The sequence below is a fragment of the Equus przewalskii genome, chromosome 2 (genome assembly GCF_037783145.1).
Source record: "Equus przewalskii isolate Varuska chromosome 2, EquPr2, whole genome shotgun sequence".
Taxonomy (NCBI): Eukaryota; Metazoa; Chordata; class Mammalia; order Perissodactyla; family Equidae; genus Equus; species Equus przewalskii.
In genome coordinates, this window is record NC_091832.1 from 21,081,954 (window position 1) to 21,105,633 (window position 23,680).

The 23,680-nt window shown below is 56.1% G+C and overlaps 1 protein-coding gene across 8 annotated transcripts; it reads right to left on the minus strand.

The window, feature by feature from the left end:
• Positions 1 to 1,723: 1,723 nt before the first annotated feature.
• MAP7D1 (MAP7 domain containing 1) lies at positions 1,724 to 23,596 on the minus strand. 8 transcript variants are annotated; one of them, XM_070594629.1, is made up of 18 exons: positions 23,147 to 23,596; positions 10,422 to 10,772; positions 10,208 to 10,276; positions 9,468 to 9,631; positions 8,639 to 8,753; positions 7,114 to 7,224; positions 5,791 to 5,913; positions 5,540 to 5,694; positions 5,276 to 5,445; positions 4,460 to 4,788; positions 4,005 to 4,182; positions 3,779 to 3,917; positions 3,567 to 3,671; positions 3,246 to 3,299; positions 3,011 to 3,053; positions 2,818 to 2,908; positions 2,507 to 2,700; positions 1,724 to 2,324 (listed from the first exon to the last, which is right to left on the minus strand). In XM_070594629.1, exons 1-18 carry the CDS (start codon positions 23,190 to 23,192, stop codon positions 2,314 to 2,316), a joined length of 2,448 nt encoding a protein of 815 aa, XP_070450730.1. In that variant the 5' UTR covers positions 23,193 to 23,596; the 3' UTR covers positions 1,724 to 2,313. The 8 variants fall into 8 exon arrangements, with proteins under 8 accessions (XP_070450730.1, XP_070450725.1, XP_070450754.1 ...); XM_070594624.1 differs by having other exon boundaries at positions 3,011 to 3,056; positions 23,147 to 23,579; XM_070594653.1 differs by lacking the exon at positions 7,114 to 7,224 and having other exon boundaries at positions 23,147 to 23,579.
• Between the last annotated feature and the right edge of the window lie 84 nt (positions 23,597 to 23,680).

Below are 23,680 nucleotides of genomic sequence, written 5' to 3' on the forward strand. Positions count from 1 at the left end.
CTCACCAAGGAGAAGGTCCAGAAACTGTTAGTCCCGTTCCTGCCCCTCCTTCATCCCCAACACCTGTGACTCAGCCCCGCCCACCTCTCCTTCCCCACCCAGCTCTCTTCATTGTCTGCATGCCTCAGCAACCCTGCCCCTGCTCCTGCTCCTCAGGCCTTCCCACAGACTGCGCCCTTCACCTGCAACTCTTCTCCTTGCTCTTTTCCACATGGCTGGCTCCTCCTCATCCTTCAGGTCAAGTTGAAATGCTGCGTCTTTAGAGGACACCTTCTCTGAGGAGGTCTCCCTCTTATTGCCCATGCTTTTATCCAGTTCATTTTCTTCATTGTAGCTCACAACAGAATTGCATTTACATATTTGCTTATCATCTGTACCCCTAGATAATTTAGAAGCTTTTGGCCACACATAACAGAAACGCCAACTCCATTGGCTTGAGCAATAAGGAAGGCTGTCTGGTGGTAGGACCTGTTTTGGGGCTGGTTAATTCAGTGGTGTTCTCAAGGGAGGACCTGGGTGCTCCCCATCTCATTGCTCTGCCACCCTTGATGTTGCTTCGTCCTCAGGTTGGTTAGCAGGATGGATGCAGCAATTCCAGGCATCGCAGTTGGACTTCCTATCATACGATGAGGGTTTTCTCCTTGTTGTGTCTTAAACCACTACTATATAACAAATTATCACAAAGCTTAGCAGTTTAAAACAACATTTATTGTCTCACACTTTCCGAGGGTTAGAAACCCAAGAGTGGTTTAACGGGTTGGTTCTGGCAGAGGGTCTCTCATGAGGTTATTGTCAAGCTGTGGACCGGGGCTGAAATCATCTGAAAGCTTAACTGGGGCTGGAGGGTCTGCTTCCAAGCTCGTTCACATGGCTGTTGGCAGAAGGCTTCAGTCCCTTGATACGTGGGCCCCTCCAAAGGCTGTTCACAACGTAGCAGCTGCCTTCCTCCAAAGCGAGTGATTCAAGAGCAAGAGAGCAACCAAGACAGAAGCTGCAGTGTCTTTGTGACCGAATCTCAGACGTGACGCTCCATCGGTCACTTGGCCCAGCCCTGGCACAACATGGGCAGGGACTACACACGTGAGAACTCTAGGAGGTAGGAGACACTGGGAGGTCATCTTACAGGCTGGCTCCCACATGGTACTGTGTTTCAAAAGTGAGGGAGCCTCTCCTAGAAAGCCCAGGAGGCTTTTCTTTATATCTGTGGGCTACAATTGTGTCACATGCCCATACCTAACCCAATCATTCACGAGAGGCTCGGGACCATCATTTTTGGCTCACTACAATCATGGTTCATCCCTGGGCCTACAACTCATCTCCACTGATGCACAGGGCAGGATCCAGGGGGGAGACGGCCACCTGAACAAGATCAGGATTGTCTGGAATGAGGAGGGGGCGATGGGAATGGATGTGCAGTAGGCGACTCACAGTGTCTATGACGCTCCCCTGCTGGACTGTAAACTCCAGGAGAACAGACGCTACATCTTTTCCTACTACTGCACCCCAGCATGTAGCCCACTGCCTGGTACAGAGGAGATGCGACCGTATTTGTTAAATGAGTAAATGAATGAATTCATGACTAATTGGAAGACCACAGGCTGGTACCAAGTAGGGGTAGATATCCCCAGGCCCTGGCTCCTTAAGTTCACGTTAGAACTCAGAAGGCCACTTTCTCCCAAGCCCACCACCCGCCCCACTTGCCAGCCCCAAGGATAGACAGGACTGGCAGAATTATTCTCACTTTATTTCTGCAGAAGTTTGATCAGATGCAATAACACTGATTCCAGGCAAGGGCAGGGGGCATGGGTACCCCTAAAGCAACAAGTATCCTGTGGCCCAAGGTGCCCCCCATCCCCAGACCTGGGTTCCCCCTCAGTTACAGTTAAATAGAGAGAGGACGATCTCCCCAGGGAGTCTTGGGAGGGTCTGCCTCCTGCACCCACCCCCTCCACGCAGAGGAGTCTGAGCACAAGCTATTTACAGTATTCACATCCACTGTACCCCACCAAACCAAGGCAAATACTACAGGTGGCCCTTCCCCAAGGGAGGAGGCCCGAGAGGCTGTGAGTGTATGTGTGTGTACTGGGGGGAGGGGGTGTCTGCACATGTGAGCACACGAATGCACTGAGGGGCAGGGTCTGGCTCTGGCCAAAGAGACATCAGTCTATAAGGTGCAAATTAGAAATAACAGAGAGGACCCACCCCCAGGGGCCCAGGCCACTTCCGGCTTTGTTCTGTCTCTTTTTCTTCCAGACATCCTAGCGGATGACGCAGAGGAGCCCCCATAGCTGTGCCTGGATCCAAGGCACCTCCTTAAAGGACTTCTGGGAAAAAAGCAGGAGGGAAAACATCAGGTAAAACCATGCCTCCAAGCCCAGGCAGCTGGTGGTCTTCCAGGTGGAGTGTGAGAGGGCCGGTGGCAGAGCTGGAAGAGAGGGCAGGACCGGGGAAGCGAAGAAAGGCTGCTGAGAGGGAAGGCTGTGGGTCCAAGATCAGGGATCCCTACCTGTGACCTGTGGGGGCTGAACCACAGCTTTCTTGAGGAAGGCTTCTGCCTCTGCGAAGGGCAGGAGTGCCTCTGGCGTTCGGCCCAGACTCTTGTCCCCAGAGGGTCCCTTAGGGGAGAAGCCATTCTCCTGGTGCGCTGGGAGAGGCTGCAGGCCATTCACCAGGGACCCCGGTGACTCCTTGCTTGGCAGGCTGTGGACGCAGGGGCCAACAATCAGGTACCTCCCATCCCAGGACAGCCTAGGCACCCCACAGCTCCAGCCTGACCCTGCCTCCCTGCTCGGGGTCCCTGGGAATCGGAACAGATACCTCCACTGAGGCTCCTGGGGGGCAGGCTCCTCTTTCTGCACAGCCTCCTTCTGCAGCCCCAATGGCCGAGCCTCCCCGGCTTTTGCAGGGTCTACCACAGGGAAGGAATGGCCATCAGTTAGGGGCTGGCGAGAGGAGGAGGTTAGAGATGGGATGGCAAAGGGGATGGAGATGAGGGGAACAGGGTCTTTACCTGGGCTGGAATTGTTGGCTTTTGCCTCCTTTCTGTCTTGCTTCTGCTTTGAAGAGGAAGAGCGGTCAGACTCAAGGGATACCGGGCCCCACCAACTGAGGGGCTGAATTCCTCTCTGCCCAGCCCAGACCCTGACGGCCTTCCCACAGCCTCCGACCCCACCCTAGATACCTTTCCCCCGCCACCTTTCCTCACTGGACCCCCACTCCCAACACTGCCCTTCGGGAATCCTGACCTTGGTTTCAGCAGCTTCTGACTTCCGAGTCCTCTTCATTATCTCCTCTAGACGCTGTTTGGAGGTCCCACACCAGTTAGGCCCGAGCCACGCCCTAGTCTCCAACCTCCCACCAGCCATCCCCTGTCCTGGAATCGCAGGGCCCTTCCAGCTCATACCAGTCCTTTCCAGGCCAGGAACCAGAGCTCGCCCCAATTCCTTCTCGTCTTACCTTCTAAGCTCAAGGCAGGGCCCACTCCCCCCAGCCCCGCTAACTGAAGCCTGGACACCGCCCAGCAGCTAGCCCCGCCCACACAAGCCCCGCCCACTTCCCCCGCACACCTTTTTGCGCTCTTGCCGCTCCTGCTCCTCCCGCTGGAAGTGCTTTTCCCGCTCCAGACGCTGCCGCTCTGCTTCTTCCCGGGACCGAGCTTCGGCCTCCTCTTTCTGCCAAAGACCCCCGGGGAGCTTTAGGCAGCTGGACCCCTGCCTTCCCTCCGGGCCAGCCCCCGGCCTGCCACCAGGCGGCGCCCGCGCCCAGCCCAGAGGGGCACCTGCTTCTGCAGCCGCTCCTGCTCCTCCTGCTCCGCCTGCGCCTTCTCGCGGGCCTCCTGCTCCTCCCGCCTCCGGGCCTCGGCCTCCCGCTCAGCCCGGGCCTCGGCCTCCCGCGCCAGCTGCTCCTCTCGCATTCGCCTGGGGGACAGAGGGAACTCAGGCTCCGTCCTGTGCTTCTTCTGCAGACCCCGTAAGGGCCTCCTCAGTCCCCGAGGGCGCACTCACTTGTCCCTTTCTGCCTGCAGCCTCCGCTCCTGTTCCTCGCGCTCCCGCTGCTCCCGGGCCTGGCGCCGCTTCTCAGCCAGGAGGCGAGTGGCTTCCTCTCGGTCTGTGGTGCCCGCCATGGGTTTGTTAGGGGTCGCTGGGGAAGCAGGGGCTGGGGGTGTGGTCAGGATAGCAGTATCTGGAACGGGATCCAGGACCAGGAGTCAGCACACACCAGCACAGGCACCTCCATCACCCCAGCATGCCCCATGCTTGCTGGACCTCAAGGCAACCTGCCATCGTCTCAGAGTGGTGAGGTCCTCCTCTTTAGCCTGTGATCTGGGGCTGGTCCTGCTGAGGGCAGGAGCCTCCCCTTCCTGTCTCCCAACATCCGCTCCCCAGGCATCCCTGGTGGCCCACACCTCTGGCCACCTCCCCCACACACAGGAGAAGCTGGCTTCTCTTGCCCTGCCCACCTGCAGGGATCTCCACCGTGGGCTGCTCCTTCTGGGGCTGGGCTGGGGTGGGTGAGGGCACAGGCGAGGGTGCTGGAGAGGCAGGGGCTGCAGGCTCCCTCTCGTCACTGGCCTTGCCCTTGCTCTGGTTCTTGTCCTCAGGCCCTGCGGCACTGGGGCTCTCCTTCGCTTCATCCTTCCTCCGAACCCGCCCCTTGGGTGATGCAGTGGTGCCTCGGGGGGATGGTGGTTTTGGAGGCAGAGCGTGGCCTGGTCCTGGGCTGGGGCAGGGAGAGGCAGGCCTGTGCCGGGATGTGGAGGGAGAGGATGGCCGGGCCTTGGATTTGGGACTGAAGAGAAAAGGGGAGAGTTAGGCCTTGAGGGCACAGAGTGTCCACACACACACACTCTGAGCATGTCACTTCATCAGAGAAGTGTCCTCCCAGGGCTAGGTCAGCACCCCCACCTTATATGCTCTTACAGAACCATATAATTTCCTGTTAGAGCATATATCCCAGTTTGTAATTACATATTCATTTGTGATTCTTTGACTAATGTCTGTCTCCCTAGTAGCCGGTACGATTAATATGAGTGAAAACTGGGCCTGGTTTGGCTCACTGAAATGTCCTCAGCGCTCAGAACAGTACCTGGCAGATCCATTCATTCATTCCGCAGGTATGCGTTGAGCGCTTGCCAGATGCCAGGCACTGTTCTAGGTGCTATAGTACTTCAGTGATCAAAACGCTCAAAAAAATATTTCAGGCTAGGGGTGGGTGCCCAACAAATATTTGTGAATGAATGAATGGCCGGCCCTGCCCCTGGCCCTGGCCCGCCCACCTGAGCTCGGCAGCAGTGGCAGCGGAGAGGCGCGGGCGCGGAGAGGGGCGCGGAGAGGCGCGCGGAGAGGCAGGCAGTGACTGCCGCTTCTTGAGGCTGCGCTCGCGGGCCAGGGCACTCTTCTCCTTCTCGTTTTCCCGCTCCTTGTCCTTCTTCTCCTTTTTCTGCACCTGGCGAGGCGGGGGAAGGAGAGCGGGGAGAGGGGGAGCACGGTCAGCGGCTCCCCGGGCCGGGCTCCCTGTCCCCACCTGCGCCGCCACTCACCGGCGAGGCCTCGGGCCGGCGGCGCACCGAGGCGGGGCTGCCCCCCGCGCTGGGCTTGCGGCGCTCCCCGGCGGGGGCGCAGCGGTGCGCGCTTCGGGGGGCGCTGCACGGTGTCAGGGGGCTGGCGGAGGCCGAGCGCGGACACACCGGCACGGCTGCGGAGGCATGAGTGCGGTCTGGGTGAGGCCCACGCGCGAGGCGGGCCCCTGCCCCGCCCCTCGCGGGGGCTCTCCCGGTGCCGCCACCCCTACCCTGGTCCCGGCCGTTTCGTGGCAGTGTGACCGCACTGCGACTCCGTGCCAGGAAGGAGAGGGTGGGCGTCATCAGACGGTCCACGATGCTGCTCTCCCATGCGCTCAGCTGCAGGCTGCGATCTAGGGGAAGAAAGCCAGGAGAAGCCGGTCACCGCCAGGGGCCGCAGGAGACAGGCAGAGGCATAGGGGGATGGCCATGTACCATCCCCACGCCAAACCCAAGGAGTCTCCCCCAGGAGGACTCTCCCCCCAGTCACGCAGGACCACACTTATCCACCCTAAGGTCTGAGCTCCACTGGAGACCCAGGCAACAATACACTTCCCAGGGCAACCTTCTGCATCTCTTGAGGGTCTTCTGCGACCACCCTCCCCAGGTGAAAGGGCTCTGAACTGTGAGCACAGAAAGGAGCCACCCAGGGTTGGTGGAAGACCCAACTGCCCACTTCTACATCCCACTGTGGGGCCCCTCCCCTCCTGCTCTCAGAGGGCTGGCCTGGCAAGGCATGACCCCATGGATTTGGGACAGGGAGGGTCCTTGTGCCCCTCTGACTCAGGAGAGTCCCAGCTTTTAGGCATCCCATGCCAGGGAGAGGCTGCTAGGGGGCCTGGCTGCCCTGGGCCACCCTGCTCTGTCTCCTCAGCTGCTGGGTTATTTTTAAGCCTCAGTCAGGTGGGGTTGGTCCAGCAGCTGATTTGGTTGCTGGGCAACAGAGCAACCAAATAAAAGCTGGAGGAATTTATAAATAACTCCTATCATGGCCTCTTAACATGTGAGCACCAGAGCATGGTGGGAACACAGGGGCCATGCCACCCCGATTGGTCACAACTCTGGAAACAGCCAAGGCCATGGCTGGGGCTCTGAAGGCAGAGAGGGCAGGGTTGCATGGGGTCTCCAGGGTGGAGCCAGAATAAGGGGCCCCCTCCACCCACGCAGCACCCAGGCCAGTCTGGAACTCAGGGGCAGGCCACCTGCCTAAGGCTGGCCTAGGCCAGCTGGCTGTGGTTGGAGATGAGGCTGCCTGCTCATTCCCACTCCCCCTCCCCCCCACCTGCTCTTGAGGCCCCTGCCAGGCTCTCTGCCTGCTGGGACACTGCCCTTTGTCTCTGTTCTCCTCCCCTGCAGGGCACACCTCTGTCCTCAGGGTCCAGACCCAAATGCCGGCTCCCCCGAGGGGCACAGAGCCCTGGGTGGGATAGAGTAGGGATGGAGACCTGGAGTATGTGAGGGTCCGGGGACCTGGGGTTCTTGCTGAGCTCTGGAGAAGGTTTGGTTGTGGCTACAAGGGGCTCTGGAGGGAGGAGGGCTGGGCCTTCTCTTACTTCTACTGGGGGAGTTCCAGAGCGTGGCAGAGGACTTTGAGAGCCGCTTGTTGATTATAGAGTCCACGTGTTTGGGCAGGTTTACTGCCGACACGGAGCACCTGCTCCCACCTGGAGGGGAAAAGACACGGCATTAGGGCCGGGCCGGGCAGGAGCCAGGGGGGGCACTGAGGCCTTCCATGCAGGATGCTCCAAGGGGAGGGTGGGAGAGGGAGGAGTGGGCAGGCTAGGAAGGGGAGGAGGAGGCAGACTTGGCTCTAGGAGGAGGGGAGGTAGGTGACCCGAGACCACCTGGATTGGGGGAGCCGACGGAGAAGGAACAGAGGAAGGAGATGGAGTAAAACTACAGAAACTACAGCCTTCCTGGCCAGGAAGCCATTCCCTAGGGCTGGGCGCTGCAACCCCTCCCCCACAGCCACCCAGTATTGGCACTTGCTGACACTGCCCAGCCAAGGCGCTATGGCTACAACACCCACGGACTGGGACAAATGCAAAGATGGTCCTAAACAGAAGAACCCACAGACACAGTCATTCGCACAAATCCACATATTCATACGGACACACAGAGACAAAGACATGCAGGCGCGAGCATATCGAGTGACAGGTACCCGCATGCACACGTGTGCAGACATGCACAGATAGAGAAACACAAACACTAACAGATAACGTGTCAGACCCAGATGCACACAGGCACAAAGACATCGAAGCAACATTTAGTATTCGTAACAGCTAACATTTGTGGGATGCTTACCATGTACCAGGCACTGTGCTGGGCACCACACACCTGTTACCTCACTTGATCCTCCCAAACATCTACCTACAACCTCGGAGGCAAGTAGGATGGTTATCCCCATTTCACAGATGAAGAAAGTGAGACATTGAGCAGTTAGAGTTCACACCGCAAGTGCGAGAGCTGGGATCCTAACCCAATTCTGTCTGACTTGGGAGCCCTCACTGAGGTCCACAAGGCCACAAACACACCAAGGCAAACGCATATGAAGACACACAACACACAGATCCATGAGTACATACACCAAAAGATACACAGCTAGATATTCTGAACCTTGCCATTACATAAAGACATCCAAACACAGAGGTACATACATGCCAGCAAAGAATCAGACCAAAATCCATGATGGCCCTACATGAAGAATGCTCAGAGACAAAAATCTACCTTCCAAGATAGGTACATAGGGGTAATAGTTTTCTTTAAATACCCAGTGTCCGCAGGGCATTAAAGTCCTCTTTTATGTATCATCAACTAATAATAATTGACAGGAGCAAAGAAAGCTAATCCTAAAATGACAGAGGTTTGATGAGCAAACCAAATGAAGAGAATCCATCTCTGGCTTGAGAGTGGAAGTCCTTGGGAATGGACAGTTTGGTTGACAGACCATTCCAGAAGACACAAGTCACATGAAACAAGGCATACCTGCCACAGGGAGCGGCCGGCTCTTTGCACTCAAGCTGCTCCCTTCCCCTACTCCTCAGGCCCCAGCCTCGCCCAGTCCCTCAGCCCACTCACTGGTCTTGTGTCCTGGGGAGCTGTGGTGCAGGGCCCCTGCCCAGGACCAGCGCTGCTGCCGGATTTCGGCCCAAGTCTTCTTCACTGACCGCTGGATGGCTGCTTCATAGCGTTCCTGGGGGGCAGAGGGGAGAGGGGAGAGGTCTGGGCTCAGAATCATTCATCATACCTGGGAAAAAGGCTCCTCTCTCCTGTGACAATGCCTCTCCCAACCCGAGAAGTTTTCCCTGACTCATTGCAGGTAACCAAGGTTACCGAATCCTTGCTATGATTAAAGACCATTTGCAACAAGTCCCTTTCAAATTGTTCTTGGGGAGCTTTTCACTGTTCTTGAGTCACTTCCTGAGTGGATGAGCTGTTTCTCTGGAGATGGGGTGGGACGCTCCCAGGCAGGGCCACGTCCCCCTGGGCCTGCGGGTCCTGACCTTGGGGCTGTTTTCTTTTTAGCCTGAGGGCCTCTGGCAGGGCCCCGGCCACCTTTCCCTCCATTTCCTCACTGGGGCTCAAGCCAGGACTCTCATGTCGTGGAGCTCAGCACACTCACACAGACACACGTCTGCACACATACAAACACGCACACCCAGGACACACGCCCAAATACGCATACTGACAGCGCACCATTCTAAATGCCCACCCTGGCGTGTACAGAACCAAACATGTCTGCAGTCTCAGATGCCCAGATGTTGTGCAACCAGGGCCACAACTGTAGATGTGAACACAGATATGACCATGTAGACACATGTGACGCAGAGTTGTGAACACGGCTGTGTGTACACACACAGGTACGTAGATCCACGCACACCCAAGCCAGAAAGCAGCACGGACGCACCTTATTCTTCTCCAGCTTCTGCCGCTGCCGCTCCTCCAGGGCTGCCCGGCGCTGCTCCGCTTTGAGCCGCTGCTCCTCCAGCCGCCGCCGGCGCTCCTGGAGCTGTTTCTCCCGCAGCGCCTTGGCCTTCTCTTCCTTCTCCAGCCACACCGCCTTCTTGGCCGCTGTGGGAAAGGAGCCCCGGTGGGTGTCAGGGCTTCTGCAGCAGCTGGGCCTTGCCTGGTACCCCGCCCTGGGTGGGTCTTCCTCCTGTCTGCTTGGGGGGGAGGTGCCTTGACTCTCAGACTCCCCCTTCAGGTTTAAGGGCTTCCTGAAGACTGGCTCAGGCCTCAGAATGAGGGCTTCTCTGACAAGAGGCCTATTCCTCCCCCACTGGCCTCCTGGTCTCTTGGCGCTGAATGAGAAATGAGTCCTTCAGTGCCAGATCCCTGTCTGACTTGGGGGCCTGCTGGACAGATTTCCATGTAGGTATTGTGGGAAGAGCATGGGATTTGGGGTGAGATGAGGCTTCCAGGTCTGAATCTCAGCTACTCCACTAGATATGTGGCTTAGGCAAATGATTTCATCTTTCTAAGCCTCTGTTTCCTCATCCTCAAAATGGGCAGAGAGGATTAAATGAGACAACACGTGCTGCTCTCAGCACGGCATACATATTGACGTGTTCCACAGGGTTAGTGTCATTAATAGGATGTTGACGGTGATGATGGTGAAGAGGGTGATGATGCTTCCCACTCACTCACCCAGGTACTTGGCCCGCTCTTCTCGCCTCTCCTTTGCCAGCTTGTGCCTCTCTCCTGACTTCTTTACGTCTTAGTGGAAGGAATAAGAACAGACTTAGGTCAAGAGGCTCCCTCTAAAGGGAAGTCAGCCTCAGGGCCCACCCCACAGGCCTCATCCCCATCTCTTTTCCCATCTCCCTGGGTTTGAGCCCAGAACTACGGATATCACACACACCTTGCTTGGTGGGAGGGCTGTCAGAAGCTGGCACTGCCGTTGGGGATGGTTGGCTGCTCCTTCGAGGAGGCCTGGCATCCCGTGGGCCTGTGGCTGGTGGGGTGGGTCCCCTGATCTTCACTTCTGAGAAAGGCGACTCTTCCTGCTGGGGGGCTGGCCTAGGCCCTACCAGCCCTGGGGGGCTCTCTGGTTCCAGTGGGAGCTGCTTAGGGCTAGTGGCATTCTTCATGGCAGGAGGGGTATCCGGGGGAGTGTCGGGAACCAAGGCTGACATCGGTGGTGGTGGTGGCGGTGGGGAGGGGTCACCTTCTGGAGAAGGTCTTGGCTCTGGGGGCGTCCTGGCTGCCAAAGCTGGAAAATGAACACAAGAGAGGAGAGAGAGTCAGATAGAACATCTGTGCCAGAAGTTGAACATGTAGCTCTCTCCCTTGTCCAAGTGACATTCATTCATTCATTCAACATGTTTACTGAGCTCCTTCTATGTGCCAGGCCCTGTTCCAGGTACTAATAATATAATGGTGAGAAAATGGTCATGGCCCCTGCCTCTGTGGAGCCCACACTCGAACAGGGCAGACAGACAAATCGCTAGGCAATTACAGTAGAGGATAAGTACTATGTCTGGGGGTTGCACAGCAGAGATGGCTAACCTAAATTTTGGGGGGCTTCCTACAGAAGTAACAACCAAGCTGAGATCTAAAGGATGAGCTGGAATTGGCAAACTAAGAAGGAGAGGGTTCTGGCAAAGAGAAGAGCATTTGCAAAGGGGCGGAAGGGAGCAGGTTGCATTGGAAAAACCGAGAAAAAGTTTGTAGCACTGATTAGTGCCTCCAATGGTAATGACTGGTTTCCACGTCTGCCTCCCTCACCTTTCTGCTTGGCCTGAGGGTCACGGTGCCCAACCCAGGGCCCAGTGCTCAGAGGGTGCCAGCGCTGGGCACATGGGGCCGGCCAAGAGGAAGGACGTAAACATGGGGACAACAGGGATGACCAAGTCACAAAAATCTCCAATGGGCTGGGCAACTGGCTACGTCTCCACGGTAATCTTTTTTTCTTTCCCAACCCTGGGTTTCTTCTTTTAACATGTAAACATTTCAAGGTCCCTGTAAACAACACCAAAGTGCCAAGTAAGAAAGCCACATTTTTGGGTATGTACATGTATGTGCGCACATGTGAACACATGTACGTTATGGGACAGTTGAAAGACAGGCTTCGGAGTCAGTCAGATGAGGGCCCAATTCTGATTTCACCACCCCAGGACAGGAAGAGAGGGCCTGTTTCCCCAGCAGGTAACCTTGGGCAAGCCATTCAACTTCTCTGAGTCTCAGTTTTCATATCTGTAAAATGGGGACAATGAGCCCAAACCAGTAGGGATGTCAAAAAAGTGACTGGCCCAGTTCATGTGCCAGTAAACAACCCACCTCTCCCTTTTCCTGTGGGTCTTACGAAGCTGCCAAACAGAAGCTCTGCATGTTGAGCCCTGGTGACATCTGCTGCTACCCTCTGGGCACTGAGGGGACCAGTGGGGACACAGCCACTGACCTGGGCCGAGAAAGAAGCCCCAGGGTCCACGGGAAAGTCAATCTAAGCAAGGTCTTCCGCTATGGGAACTCTGGCCCTCTCAGGAGGTGACAAACTCCCCATCTCTGTGGGTGACAACATGCACAGAAGGAGAAGACCGTCCCAAGGAGTCACCTTTGGGACTCTGGGCAACTTTTTCAGGCAGACAGGTGTCCAGTGGTTGAGTATGGGCTCCAGAGGTGGACTGTTCGAATATGAATTCTGGCTTCCCCAGTAACCGTGTGACCTTGGGCTGGTGTGACCTTGGGCTGGTTACAGACCCTCTCTGTGCCACTGGCTCCTCTTCTATAAAATGGAGATAGTACCTACCTCACAGGATTGTGATAAGTGTTAGTGATAACAATAACCATTAACATTTATATGTTTCTCGAGAGCTTCCTAGTTCGAAGCATTTCACACATATTAGTTTTAATCCTCACTGACAATACTTAAGAAGGAGGCGCTATAAATATCTCTTTCATACAAAGGAGGACAGCAAAGCAAAAAGAGGTTAAGTAAAGCAATTTGAGGTTGCTCAGCAGCCTGGACTTGAACCCAGGGTCTGTCACCAGAGCATGTGCTCTAACCCACTACACCCTCCTGCTTCTGTTTAAGGCAGTATGAGGTCATACATGTTACGCAATGAAATTATCTGAGGCTCACACCCCTCCTTCCTTGTCCTCCAGCTTCCTGGGCTCCAGGCAGGAGCCCCACCTAAGGCCCTGTCTCCCCAGTGGCCCCTGCAGGTCAGCCCCTAGGCTCCATGACTGTCCACCCAGCTCTCCCCATGCAAGCTCCAGAAGGCTGCTTGGTCATTGCTAGCCTATTCCCCAGCCACCTGCAAACTCCACTCCAACTTTGGTGGGCAATAAAACTGGTGGCAACCATTGCATGAGTGCTTACTACGTACCAGGAGTGAGGTGGGCCCTTTGTGTCCCCATCCTGCATCCGCATATGAACTCTGAGAGGCAGAGATTCTTGTCCCCATTACACAGATGAGACGACCAAAGCTTACCCCACTAAGGGATTTGCCCAGGGTCATAGAAGTAAGATGTGGCAGAGGCAGGATTTGAACCCAGGACTATCTGGGGCCAAAAGGACTAGGTGTGTAAGCACTAAGCTTGAAGGCTGAGGGTGAGGCCTGTTTGTTGCCATTCTCCTAGCACCTGTGCGTGCTGCAGGTGTTGCAAGGAAAACGGGTAGGCGGGTGTTTGTCTACACCTAGGCAAATCACACCCACCAGGCAAGATGGTGAATCTCCCCCTAGGTCCCGGCTAGCCATGTGAAGGAAGTCTGGAAGGAGGAGGAGGAAGAGTAAGGCCTGGAAGGACCAGCCCAGGAAGGACCAGGGTGTCAGATGCAGCAGAGCAGCAAGGTGCCAGGCTTCAGAAGCAGACAGGCCTGAGTGGGGAAGCCCAGCTCTGCTGTGGGACCTGGGACAAGCCCTGAACCTGGCTGAGCCTCAGGGTCCTCACTGAGCTGTTGGGAGTAAGTACATCATCTCTGGCACCCGGCTGGGGCTCAGTAAGTCACACCTGCCCGGAAGAATCTGTCCACTTCTCCCCGTCTCTGCCATAAGAGCCCACTTGGGTCAAGCCTTCACCCCCAGTGCTCCATGACACTACTCTTCTCAAGGTCACCAGTGACCTCCACGTTGCTAAATCAGCAGCCATTTTTCTGTCCTCGTCTTGCTAACCTATCAGCTTCATTTGACACGGTGGATCCCTGGGTGATCCTTGAACGCTTTCTTCACTTGCTTTGAAGACAATACACCGTCCTGGTTTTCCCTCTACTTTGCCGGCTGTGACTTCTCAGTCTTCTTTGCTGCTCCCTCTTTCATTCCCTAACCTCCTTGCTGGAGTGCCCCAGGGCTCAGAGGAGGACCTCAGCTCTTTTCTGCGTCCCTCTGTGCACTCCCTTGGTGATCTCATCCAGACTCAGGGCTTTAAATACCATCTCTCTGCTGATGACAACCAAATATGTGTCTCCAGCCCAGACCTCTCCCTCGAGTTCCAGTTTCGCTCATGCAACTCCCTACTTGACACCCTTGGATGTCTTACACCCCAAATTCAACACAGCCAAAACTGAGCTCCTGATCGCCCCCCTCCCCCAAATCTCTGCTCCTCCCCAGTCTTCCCCATCTCAGTCAATGTCAACCCCGTCCTTCCAGTTTCTCAGGCCACAAATCTTGGAGTCATTTTAGAACCTTTTATCATCTCACACCCCACATCTAATCTCTCTAAATCTTTCTGGCTCCATGTGCAACATATATTCTGAATCCAGTCACTTCTCATTGTTTCCACTTCTGTCGTCTCAGTGCAGCCACTGCCATCCCTTATAAAAGACTCCTTGATGCCATTCTTTGTCCTCCTCTGATTTTTTTCTCAACACTGCAGCAGAGTGCTTCTGTTTAAAAATAAATCAGATTGAGTCACTCCTCTGACAAAATCCTGCAAGGATGCCCCATCTCAGGGGGAGGAAAAGCCAGAGGCCTCACAATGGCCCCCAAGACCCTTCAGGACCCTCCCTCTCCAGCCCATTACCTCTTGGACCTCATCTCCTCCTCCTCTTCTCCCCATGCTCAGTCTCTTCCGGCCACTGATCCTGGATTGGGCCAGGCTCACTCCCGCCTCAAGGCTTTGCATTCCCTGTTCCCTCTGCTGGGAACTGTCTGCCCCCAGATTCTGCATGTGTCACTCCCTCACCTCCCTCAGCTCTTTATTCGAATGTCCCTTCTCAGTTAAGCCTTGACCCCCTATTTAAAATTACCAACTGCCATGGAAGCCTCCCTCCCCTTGCCAACTGTATTTTTTTCTTTTCAACTCTGTTTTGCCCCATAAGCATTAGCACCTTTTTAACACTGTCTCCCATCCCCAGAAGATAATCTCCAAGAGGGCACACATTTTTCTCTGTTTTGCTAGCTGTTCGATCTCCAAGGCCAGCAGAGCCCAGCAAATAGCTACTCCACAACTAATTCCTGAATGAATATATCAATGAACTCCACCCTGGCAGATATCATCATTGTCTCTCTTACCTGGGTGACTACAAATTCCTCCTACTGCTCTACCCACACCCATTCCCACTCTGCTCTTCACGGAGCAGCTAGAGTAATTGTTCCCAAATGCGAATCTGATGATGGTACTCTCTGCCACTTGAAACTTCTCAGTGGCTTCTCATTGCTCTGGAGATAAAGACAAAATCCTTGAACCCAAGCTAGAAGGCTGGCATCATCTTAAGTCCCTGTCTCCCTCCCTGCACCTCTTGAATCTCCTCTCCTACCCTGCTCCCTTCTTGCTCTTTGCACACTCCAGCCACACTGACCTTTTCATTCTGATAACCATCCATGCTTCCTCAGCCACAGGGCCTTTGCACATGCTCTTTCCCCTCTTTTCTTAACTCCCATTTACCCTTCAGCTTTTAGCTCAGTCATCATTTCCTCAGGGAAGCCTTCCCTGGCCTCTTCGATCAGGACAAATTCCTTCACTATATACAGTCATGGCTTCATGTTTGGAGTACTGTGACTTACAGTTGTACACAACTTGCTTGTGTAGTTCTTTTGTTCTTGTCAACCTCACCCTAGACTGTGAGGAAGCCCTACAAGGGCTGGGCCATGGCTGCTTTGCTCACTGCTGCATCACCAGCAGCCACCCGAATGCCAAGCACATCGAGACGGTCACAGAATGCTGCTGAGTGAGAATAAAGTGCTGTGCTAAGAAGCCACCCTTGCCTAGAGCAGGTGCATAGAGAAGGAGGAGACTCCTGCTTCAACAGGGAGTGAATCCGTGTGGCCGTTTAGTGCAAAGGAATACATACTTGAAGGGAAGCAAAACAACTCGATCTCAGTCGAGTCTGGGCAGCTTCCTGGGTAAGGCACTCAGGTAGAAGTTAATAAAAATAATAATGACTGTTTACTCCAGCAGCTCGACAAGGCAGACTTCTTGAGAAGCAAACAGGTCGTTTGGGACTCTTCTTTTGACCCGATGAACTACTGACGCTGAATACAAATATTTTCCTCAGAAATGTGCCAACCCAGGTAAAATGTCATTGGGACGGTGATATCGGGAACAAATCATATTAAGCCAAATTAATTCCTTGGTTAAGTACCTATATGGTATGGTTAGACCAACATCTGATTATTCCTATTTTCAATCATCAAATGTAATCCTTCAGCCACTTCGTTTTATTTTATTCTTGGTCTGTGTCGGACTGTGAGGTTTTAGCCACTGTTAGTTTTATTTCGCTACGTTGACATCTCCCAGAAGTGTCTGTTAAGAACTGGATAAGAGACAGATAGTTTGTATTTATTTCTTGGCACAAAGAGCCTTCACAGCGCAAAGCCGCAGGAGCTGGTGGTGGGGTCAGTAAGTCCTGTCTGATCAAGAGGGACTGCCCCGGGGTGGGCAGAGACATCAGGGCCAGGGGTCTCAGAGGGCCTGTCACGTGTCTCAGGGTGCTCGCTCCCCACCTCCACCCTCTGGGAGCTGGCAGTCCTTTCTTCTCATCCCTACCTCCTCCCTCCCCAGCAACTGCTGCTGGGCCAAATATTCCTCTCACAACACTGATAACCCAGTCTGGCTTTTCTGTTCACCTGCCATTCCTGCCCCTGGCAGGCTGAGAGCGCATCATGAGAAAAGATCCTTCTTGCAGCCCTGAGCCTGATGCAGGACCTGACCCAGAGCAGGAGTTCTGCATTTGTTTGTTTGTTTGTTTTTGAGGAAGATTAGCCCTGAGCTAACATCTGCTGCCAATCTTCCTCTTTTTGCTGAGGAAGATTGGCCCTGAGCTAACATCTGTGCCCATCTTCCTCTATTTTATATGTGGGATGCCTACCACAGCATGGCTTGCTAAGTGGCGCATAGGTCCACACACGGGATCCGAACAGGCAAACCCTGGGCCACCGAGGTGGAACGTGTGAACTTAACTGCTGGGCCACCGGGCTGGCCCCTGTGTCTGTTTAATGAGCAGCTGGATGGATGGATGGACAGACAGACTGTGGAAAACATAGTAAAACACCAACCTGCTCCAAGCTTAGTCTCTTGAACCCTACATGTCTTTTTGTTGTTGTTTTTAAGGAAGATTAGCCCTGAGCCAACTGCTGCCAATCCTCCTCTTTTTGCTGAGGAAGACTGGCCCTGAGCTAACATCTGTGTCCATCTTCCTCTACTTTACATGTGGGATGCCTGCCACAGCATGGCGTGCCAAGTGGTGCCATGTCCACACCCGGGATCCGAACCAGTGAACCCCGGGCCACCGAAGTGGAATGTGCGCACTTAACTGCTGTGCCACCAGGCGAGCCCCTACCCTACATGTCTTGATCATATCAGGGCCCTGTGTGTGCCCAGCCAGCTCCTAAGCCCAGGAAGGGAAACAAACTAATTCACCAAAGCCCCACCATATACCAGGCACTTTCCCTCATCTCATTTAATTCCTACGACAGCCCTAAGGGAAAAGTACTATGGAGGACCCCCACCTCACAGGTGAGAAACTGCTTACTCAGACAGGTTAAGTGAATTGCTCATGTCAGTGTCAGAGGTAGGACCTGAACCCAAGGCTGTCTGATGACAAAACCCTTATGTCACACTGTTTCTGGTAGGCGTCACGTCACCCCTCTCCAAGCCTCCTGCCTGTTCCCCGAAGAAGGAAATGATTTGGTAGTTCCCCAAGGGAGGTTCCCCTCTGATGGTGAAGGATGCAGGTGGGGCGGGCAGGCACTGAGCTCAGAGCGCAGGAATGCAGGGAAGACAGGCTCCTGCCCAGGCTGGCCACCAGGAGGCAGGAAGTGAGGCACCTGCACAAGGGGTGGGGAAGAGGGGCCCTCCTCCACGGGACAGAGCAAGGGAGTGCCAAGGGAAGAGCTGGTGGAGAGGGGGTGCACAGACAGCACTCCTGGACGGGGAGCATGGGGATGCAGAGGCGTGAGGCAGAGAAAGGAAACAGGACAGAGAGCAGCACCTCTAGCCTTAGCCCTCCTGGCTCTCGAAGCAGCTCCTTAGGTGGCAGCTCTAGACCAGACAAATGAAGACAGTGAGGCCGACAGAGGGCAAAGACACACAGAGAGACAGAGAGGACACACCACAGAGAGAGCGGGACACCCAGACAACGTGGACAGAGCCTGCACAATGGCAAGAGACAAGACACATTCTTTCCTCTCTCTCTCTCTCTCTCTCATACTCTCAGGAAACAGACTTCCTGGGATCTGGAACTCTACACAGACACAGACACAGACACACACACACACATCCTCAGGTATGCCCGCGCACGGAGCCTGGCACCCCCTCCAAGGCACGGACAAAGCCTCAGAGACGCACACACAGCACTCAGAGACACAGTGCCCCCAGTATATTTATATGGCCTCCTCCAGCGCACTTCTGCCCTGCCCCTCTGGGCACTCCTTTACCAGGGCCCAGGGAAATTCCAGGTAACAGCAGCGACAGTTAATGCTGTGTTAGGCACAGCTAAACACTTTAAACACATCAGTCCATTTCATCTTCACCACAATCCCATGAGGTAGATATTATTACCCCGTTTTACAAATGAGGAAATAGATTCAGAAACATTAAGACACTTGCTTAGGTCACACAGCTGACAAGTAGCAAAGCTGGGGTTTGGAGCTGCGTCCGTGTGACAGCCTGTACCCTGCACTCTGCTACCTTAAGGGGGCAGCCTCCTGGGTCTCCTCTCCTGGAGAGATCTGGGCTGGAGGCTGGGGAGTGGGCAGGAAGGACGAACCCTGGGGGATGCCTGACTGTGGGGCTGGGCCAGAAGGGGCCCTTAGGGAGAGGCATTACTCCTGGCTTGGACAGAGCTGAGCCAGCTGTGGGAGGGAATGAACTAGGAGGCGGGCAGCCTGCTCCAGCGGTCCTCAGAACCTGGGCCACAGGCCCTTGGCAGCAGGGCATCGGGGCCAGGCCAGGGGCCTCTGAGGGTGATAAAGCTGGGAACCCAACCGAGACTGCAGATCTGAAGGAGCTGTCTGGCCCGGTCGGCAGCCATTGTTCCCAGCCTCCAATCAGGAGCACCTACTTCCTGTTATTTTAGGCGGCAGGAAATGACCCCATGCCGCAGCCCGGGGCCCTCCCTTCGGCCCCAGCAGGGCTGCCCACAAGGAGGCCTACATAGTAAGGGCAGAGGCCCAGCCTCAGGCCAAGGCCTAAGGATGCCCCACGGGCTGGTCTGTCACCGCTGCCCAGGTCCAGGGCCTCCTTCTGGTCCCACCTGCTCAGACTCCAACCTGGCAGGAGGCAAGGCGAACCTGCTCAACCTCTGCCTGCCAGAGAAAAGATCATGGAGCCCCCAAGACCAAGATGCCCACAGAAGACAGTCATGCAAGGGAAGTGGGCCAGACTCTGTCACTAGCCAGCTTAGCCATGATAATTCAGCATAGAGGTTTGGAGGCTTTAGAATCAGATGGCCCTGGGTTCATATCCTGACTCTCCCAGTTCCTAGCTGTGTGACTTTAGGCAAGTGACTTTGCCTCTCTGTGCCTCCTCTGTCAAATGGGGATAACATTAGTCCCTACTCATAAGATTGCTTTAAGGATCAAATGAGACAACGCATCTGAGTGTTGAGCATTGTGCCCGGCACAGAGAAGGCCCTTAATAAATAAGAGTAAGAAATAAGTTGGTTCTCCAGGGAGTCTATTCCTGGCCCATATCTCCTCTTAAATTGGCGAGCAGTGCTAATAGGAGAAGCAATACTGTGTTCTCTACCCCGTACCGTGCTCTCTGCTCCTCTCAGGGCAGAGCTGCAGCTGAGAAGTGACGGAGGAGATGCTGAAGGCTGTGCCCTGGGGTGCCAGGCAGAGCTGCCACCGCCAACAAAGCTGCATTATCTGAGCCTGGCCCCTTGGCTCCCTTACTGGCCCCAAGGCCCAGCAGGAACCCAGGGACATGGCTCCCAGCTGCTTGCGGCCTACCTTCCAGGCTTGGTAAGACCTGAGACCTGCCCTGACTGCCTGGAAATGCCACCACTCCAGTCTGCGCCCTGCTTTCAGCTCCTCCCCCTCTCCCTCAGCCCCGCCCACCAACACTGATGCCCATCCTGAGGGGCAGGGCAGGGGAACTGGTCTAGTGCCCCTTCCTCCTCATTTGCATATGTGTGACTGCATACTAGGGGCTCATTAGAGGTCTCATTACTGGGCCCACCAGCCCAAGGAGGGATGGAAGCTGCCAGTGGAAGGTGCCAGCCAGGCTGGCTGCTGTATGTAGAGTGGCCCACTGCGCCAGTCTCACCAACTTCTCGTCATCCTTTCAGGTCCACCTTAAATGCCGCCTCCTCTGTGAAGCCTTCCACAAGAAGAGCCCAATTATACCTGGGTTTTCCTGCAGTGAACAGCCTGCATCCGCCACTGGGCCGGCAGCTCCCCAAGGGTAGCCACTCTGATTCACTTCTCTGCCATCTGCATAGCCCGCACCAAGCTGGCCACATGGCGGGCATCGGCATGGGTGTGCCGGCTGGCTAGCTGGACCCATCTCCTGTGTCTCTCTCCTACTCCCACTACCCCACTCCAAGTACAGGGGACCCCTCTTTTCCCCAGACACACCCTGGCTCAGGTCCTTCTAGAATTCCCCTCCCCCTTGCCCTCTGTCCCACATTTACCTCCTGAAGTTCTCATTAGTCACACCTCTTTCTCAGGCCTCTGGAGGAACGAAAAATAATAACATCCAAAACCAAATAGTGTTTATTGAGCATGAACCACATGCCAGGGACTAGGCTAAGAGTTTTGTGTGTTCATCTCATTTAATGATCCCAATGTCTCTGTGAGATCATTTCTAGCATTATCCTCATTTTGTAGATGGGAAAACTTAAGATTTAGGTTAAGCAACTTACTTGAGGTCACAAAGCAGTAAATTATGGAGACTTAAACTGTCGGACTCCAGAGTCTCTGCTCCTAGGTAAAATGACTCCCAATTCCTGTCCCCGCCTCCCCCATATTTCGTACCTCCCTGCTGGCACCGGTTCCGATGAGCACAGCCATAATGACGGTAATGATACTGTACTGCGGGTGTTTGGGTGCCAGCTTCCTTCAGGTACATCATTTCTAACCCTCACATTAACTCCACCAGGTTGATAACACTACCTCCATTTTCCAGGGGTATAAACTGTGTGTGGAGGAGGCAAGTTAGTTGCTCCAGTCCAGTAGCCAGTAAATGGCTTAGCTTTCCATCCTGGGCTCTCCATCCTGGTCTTCTGACCCAAAAGCAGATGCCACACTGGTCCCCTACTCCACACTGCCTCCTGTTAATGCTGTTTGCAAAGGGAACTCAAAGAAAACAGGGATCACGTCATGCACACTCAGAGTCTCAGACCCATGTCTCAGACTCTCACAGGGCTCATGCAGTGGGCACGACTTTTATTCCCAGGAAGCCCTTGGTTCATAGGGAGCCCCTGTCACCTTCAACTTCTGTGTAGGGACCAGCCACCATTCCAATCCAGGTACTCAAGTAACTCTATCTAGACCCCTGTGTACAGAAAAGTCTTCCTAATCCAGGACCTTGTATGCAGGCCCCATGCAGGCTCCCCAGTACATCCCATGCATGCCCTCATATTTGGTCCAGCATCCCACTCAAGTGCCCTAATTATAAACTAGCCACCCACTCGGGCCCTCATCTATGGCCCAGTCACCACCCCCATTCAGGCCCCAGGGAACACACCAGTGCCAGGAAGCCTCCGGTGCAGAGGGCCAGGAAGCACATGCAATGGACTCAGGACCTCCCTCTCAGGCCCTCTCAGGCTCAACAGAGCCAAGACAGACCCAAGTGCCCTTGTTCAGCACGGCCTACAGACCTCCAAAGTGCACCAGTCAGATAGCCTCCCCTCTGTGCCCTCCAACTCCCACACCCACACAGTCCCCTCAAAGAACCGCGACGGCACAGGAGGAGCCCACCCACAGCCAAGCAGCTCCACCTTGTCCTGGGCTCTCCACAGGCACAGACACTGTTTCCTCCTAGGCCCATGCCCCAGGGGGTAGGGAGGTGACCCGGATTAAGTTCTAGGACTCCACGGAGGTGTGGGGCTGGGGCCACCTCCCCCCTGAGTCAATGGGAGCAGGACTTGGGTCCTCAGTAATCATGCTCTTCCCTCCCCTTTCAGGAAGAAAGAGAAAGAGAAATCCCTCCCTCGAACACGAGACCCAACCAGAAACCTGTCCCCACCCCCTCATCAGCTGCTCCCAGATCCGAATGGGATTTGCAGAAGTCCTGGGCACTGGTGGTTGGTGGGGTGAGGGGAGGGCAGGGGCGCTTTGATGGTCTGGGGCCTGGAGAGTGTGTGAGTGTGTGTGTGTGTGTGGAAGAGGGGAGATAGCCAAGGCCTCGGGGTGAAGAATGATGTGGCAGGTCCCTAGAGTGCCGGCCTTGAGCCTTCACCTCATTCTCCAGGGCGAGACTCAGGCGCAGAGAGGCTGGGGAGGAGGGCGGCAGAATAAGCAGATTTACTTCTGGCCCCTTCTTCCTCAAATCGGGCTGGGTGGGCTCTGGAGGAGGCCAGGCTGCAGGGGAGGCGGCCCACTCCCCAGCTCCCGCCCTCGCCCCAAACAATGCCGCCTCCCCCTCCCCCTCGCCTTTATCCGGCGGGTTACTTGGCAGCCGCCGCTAGAGACCTCCCCCTCCCCTCCCCTCCCGGCCGGCCCGCAGCAGCAACAGGCCCTTTGCGCGGCAGCTGGAGGGATGGGGTGGGGGCGAGGTCTGGGCCAAGGCCTAGGCTTCGGTATGCTGGGTTCCAGGCCTGAGAATCTGCACCCCCAACACACACAGTAAGGCTGGGGTCAGATGCGCCCACCCGGGATGAGGAGTTTGACACAGGCCTCAGCTCCGTAGAAAAGGATCTTCAGGGCCCGGGGTGGATCGGGAAGAGGGGTGGGGGCGGGGAAGCCGAGGTGGCACTGGGCTGGGGCGGAAGGGTCACCGAACAACTCTGGAGCGGGGTCCGTGCAGATCCCGCCGCCCAGTGCCTCCCAGCGCCCGGGGTGGGGGAGGGGGCAGCTGTCAGAAGATGCGTCGGTGGCCCTGGAGGCGCCGCCGCCGCCGCAGCCTTTATTTTTAAACTTCCAAGTGGTGAGAGGGCGCGGCGGGGGAGGGGTCCTCGCTCCGCGGGCCGGCCTCATCCTCGGCCTCCCCGAGGCTCCTCGACCTCCCCGCCGTCTCGCTTCTGCCTGGCTCCCGGCATACCTGGGGGAGCGCCGACACCCGGCTCCGCATGTGGGCCGCTCTCCATGGCTGCGGCGTCACTGGGAGGACTTGTGGTCTCAGCGGCGACGGCGGCGGCGGCCAGCGGCCAGGACTGGGGTCCCGCGGCGCATCACGCCCGGGCCGGCCCGGCGGGCAACGACTCGGAGGCGGGGGCGCTCAGGGGAGGGTGGAGGCTGGCGCGGCTGGTGGCCTGCGAGGCTCGGCGTCGCCAGCCGCCCAGTGTGTCTCGGCTGCGGCTGCGATCCTGCTCCTGCCCCGCGCCGGCCCAGTCCCGGCCGCGGCCCAACCCTATTGTACCGCCCGGGCTGGGCCCTGCCTCTCCGCCGGCGCGTACCAAGTGCGACGCGGGGAGGGCGGCCCCCGCAGCGCCCGGGGCCTGCGAAGCCGCGCGCCCGCCCCGCACGCCCGCCGCGCCCCCCTCTGGAGCGCGGGGCCTCGAGCCTCCCGGCGCCTCTTCTGTGGTCGCGGCGGAGGGGCGCCAAGGCTCCCGGAGGACGTCCGTCGAGCTGCCTC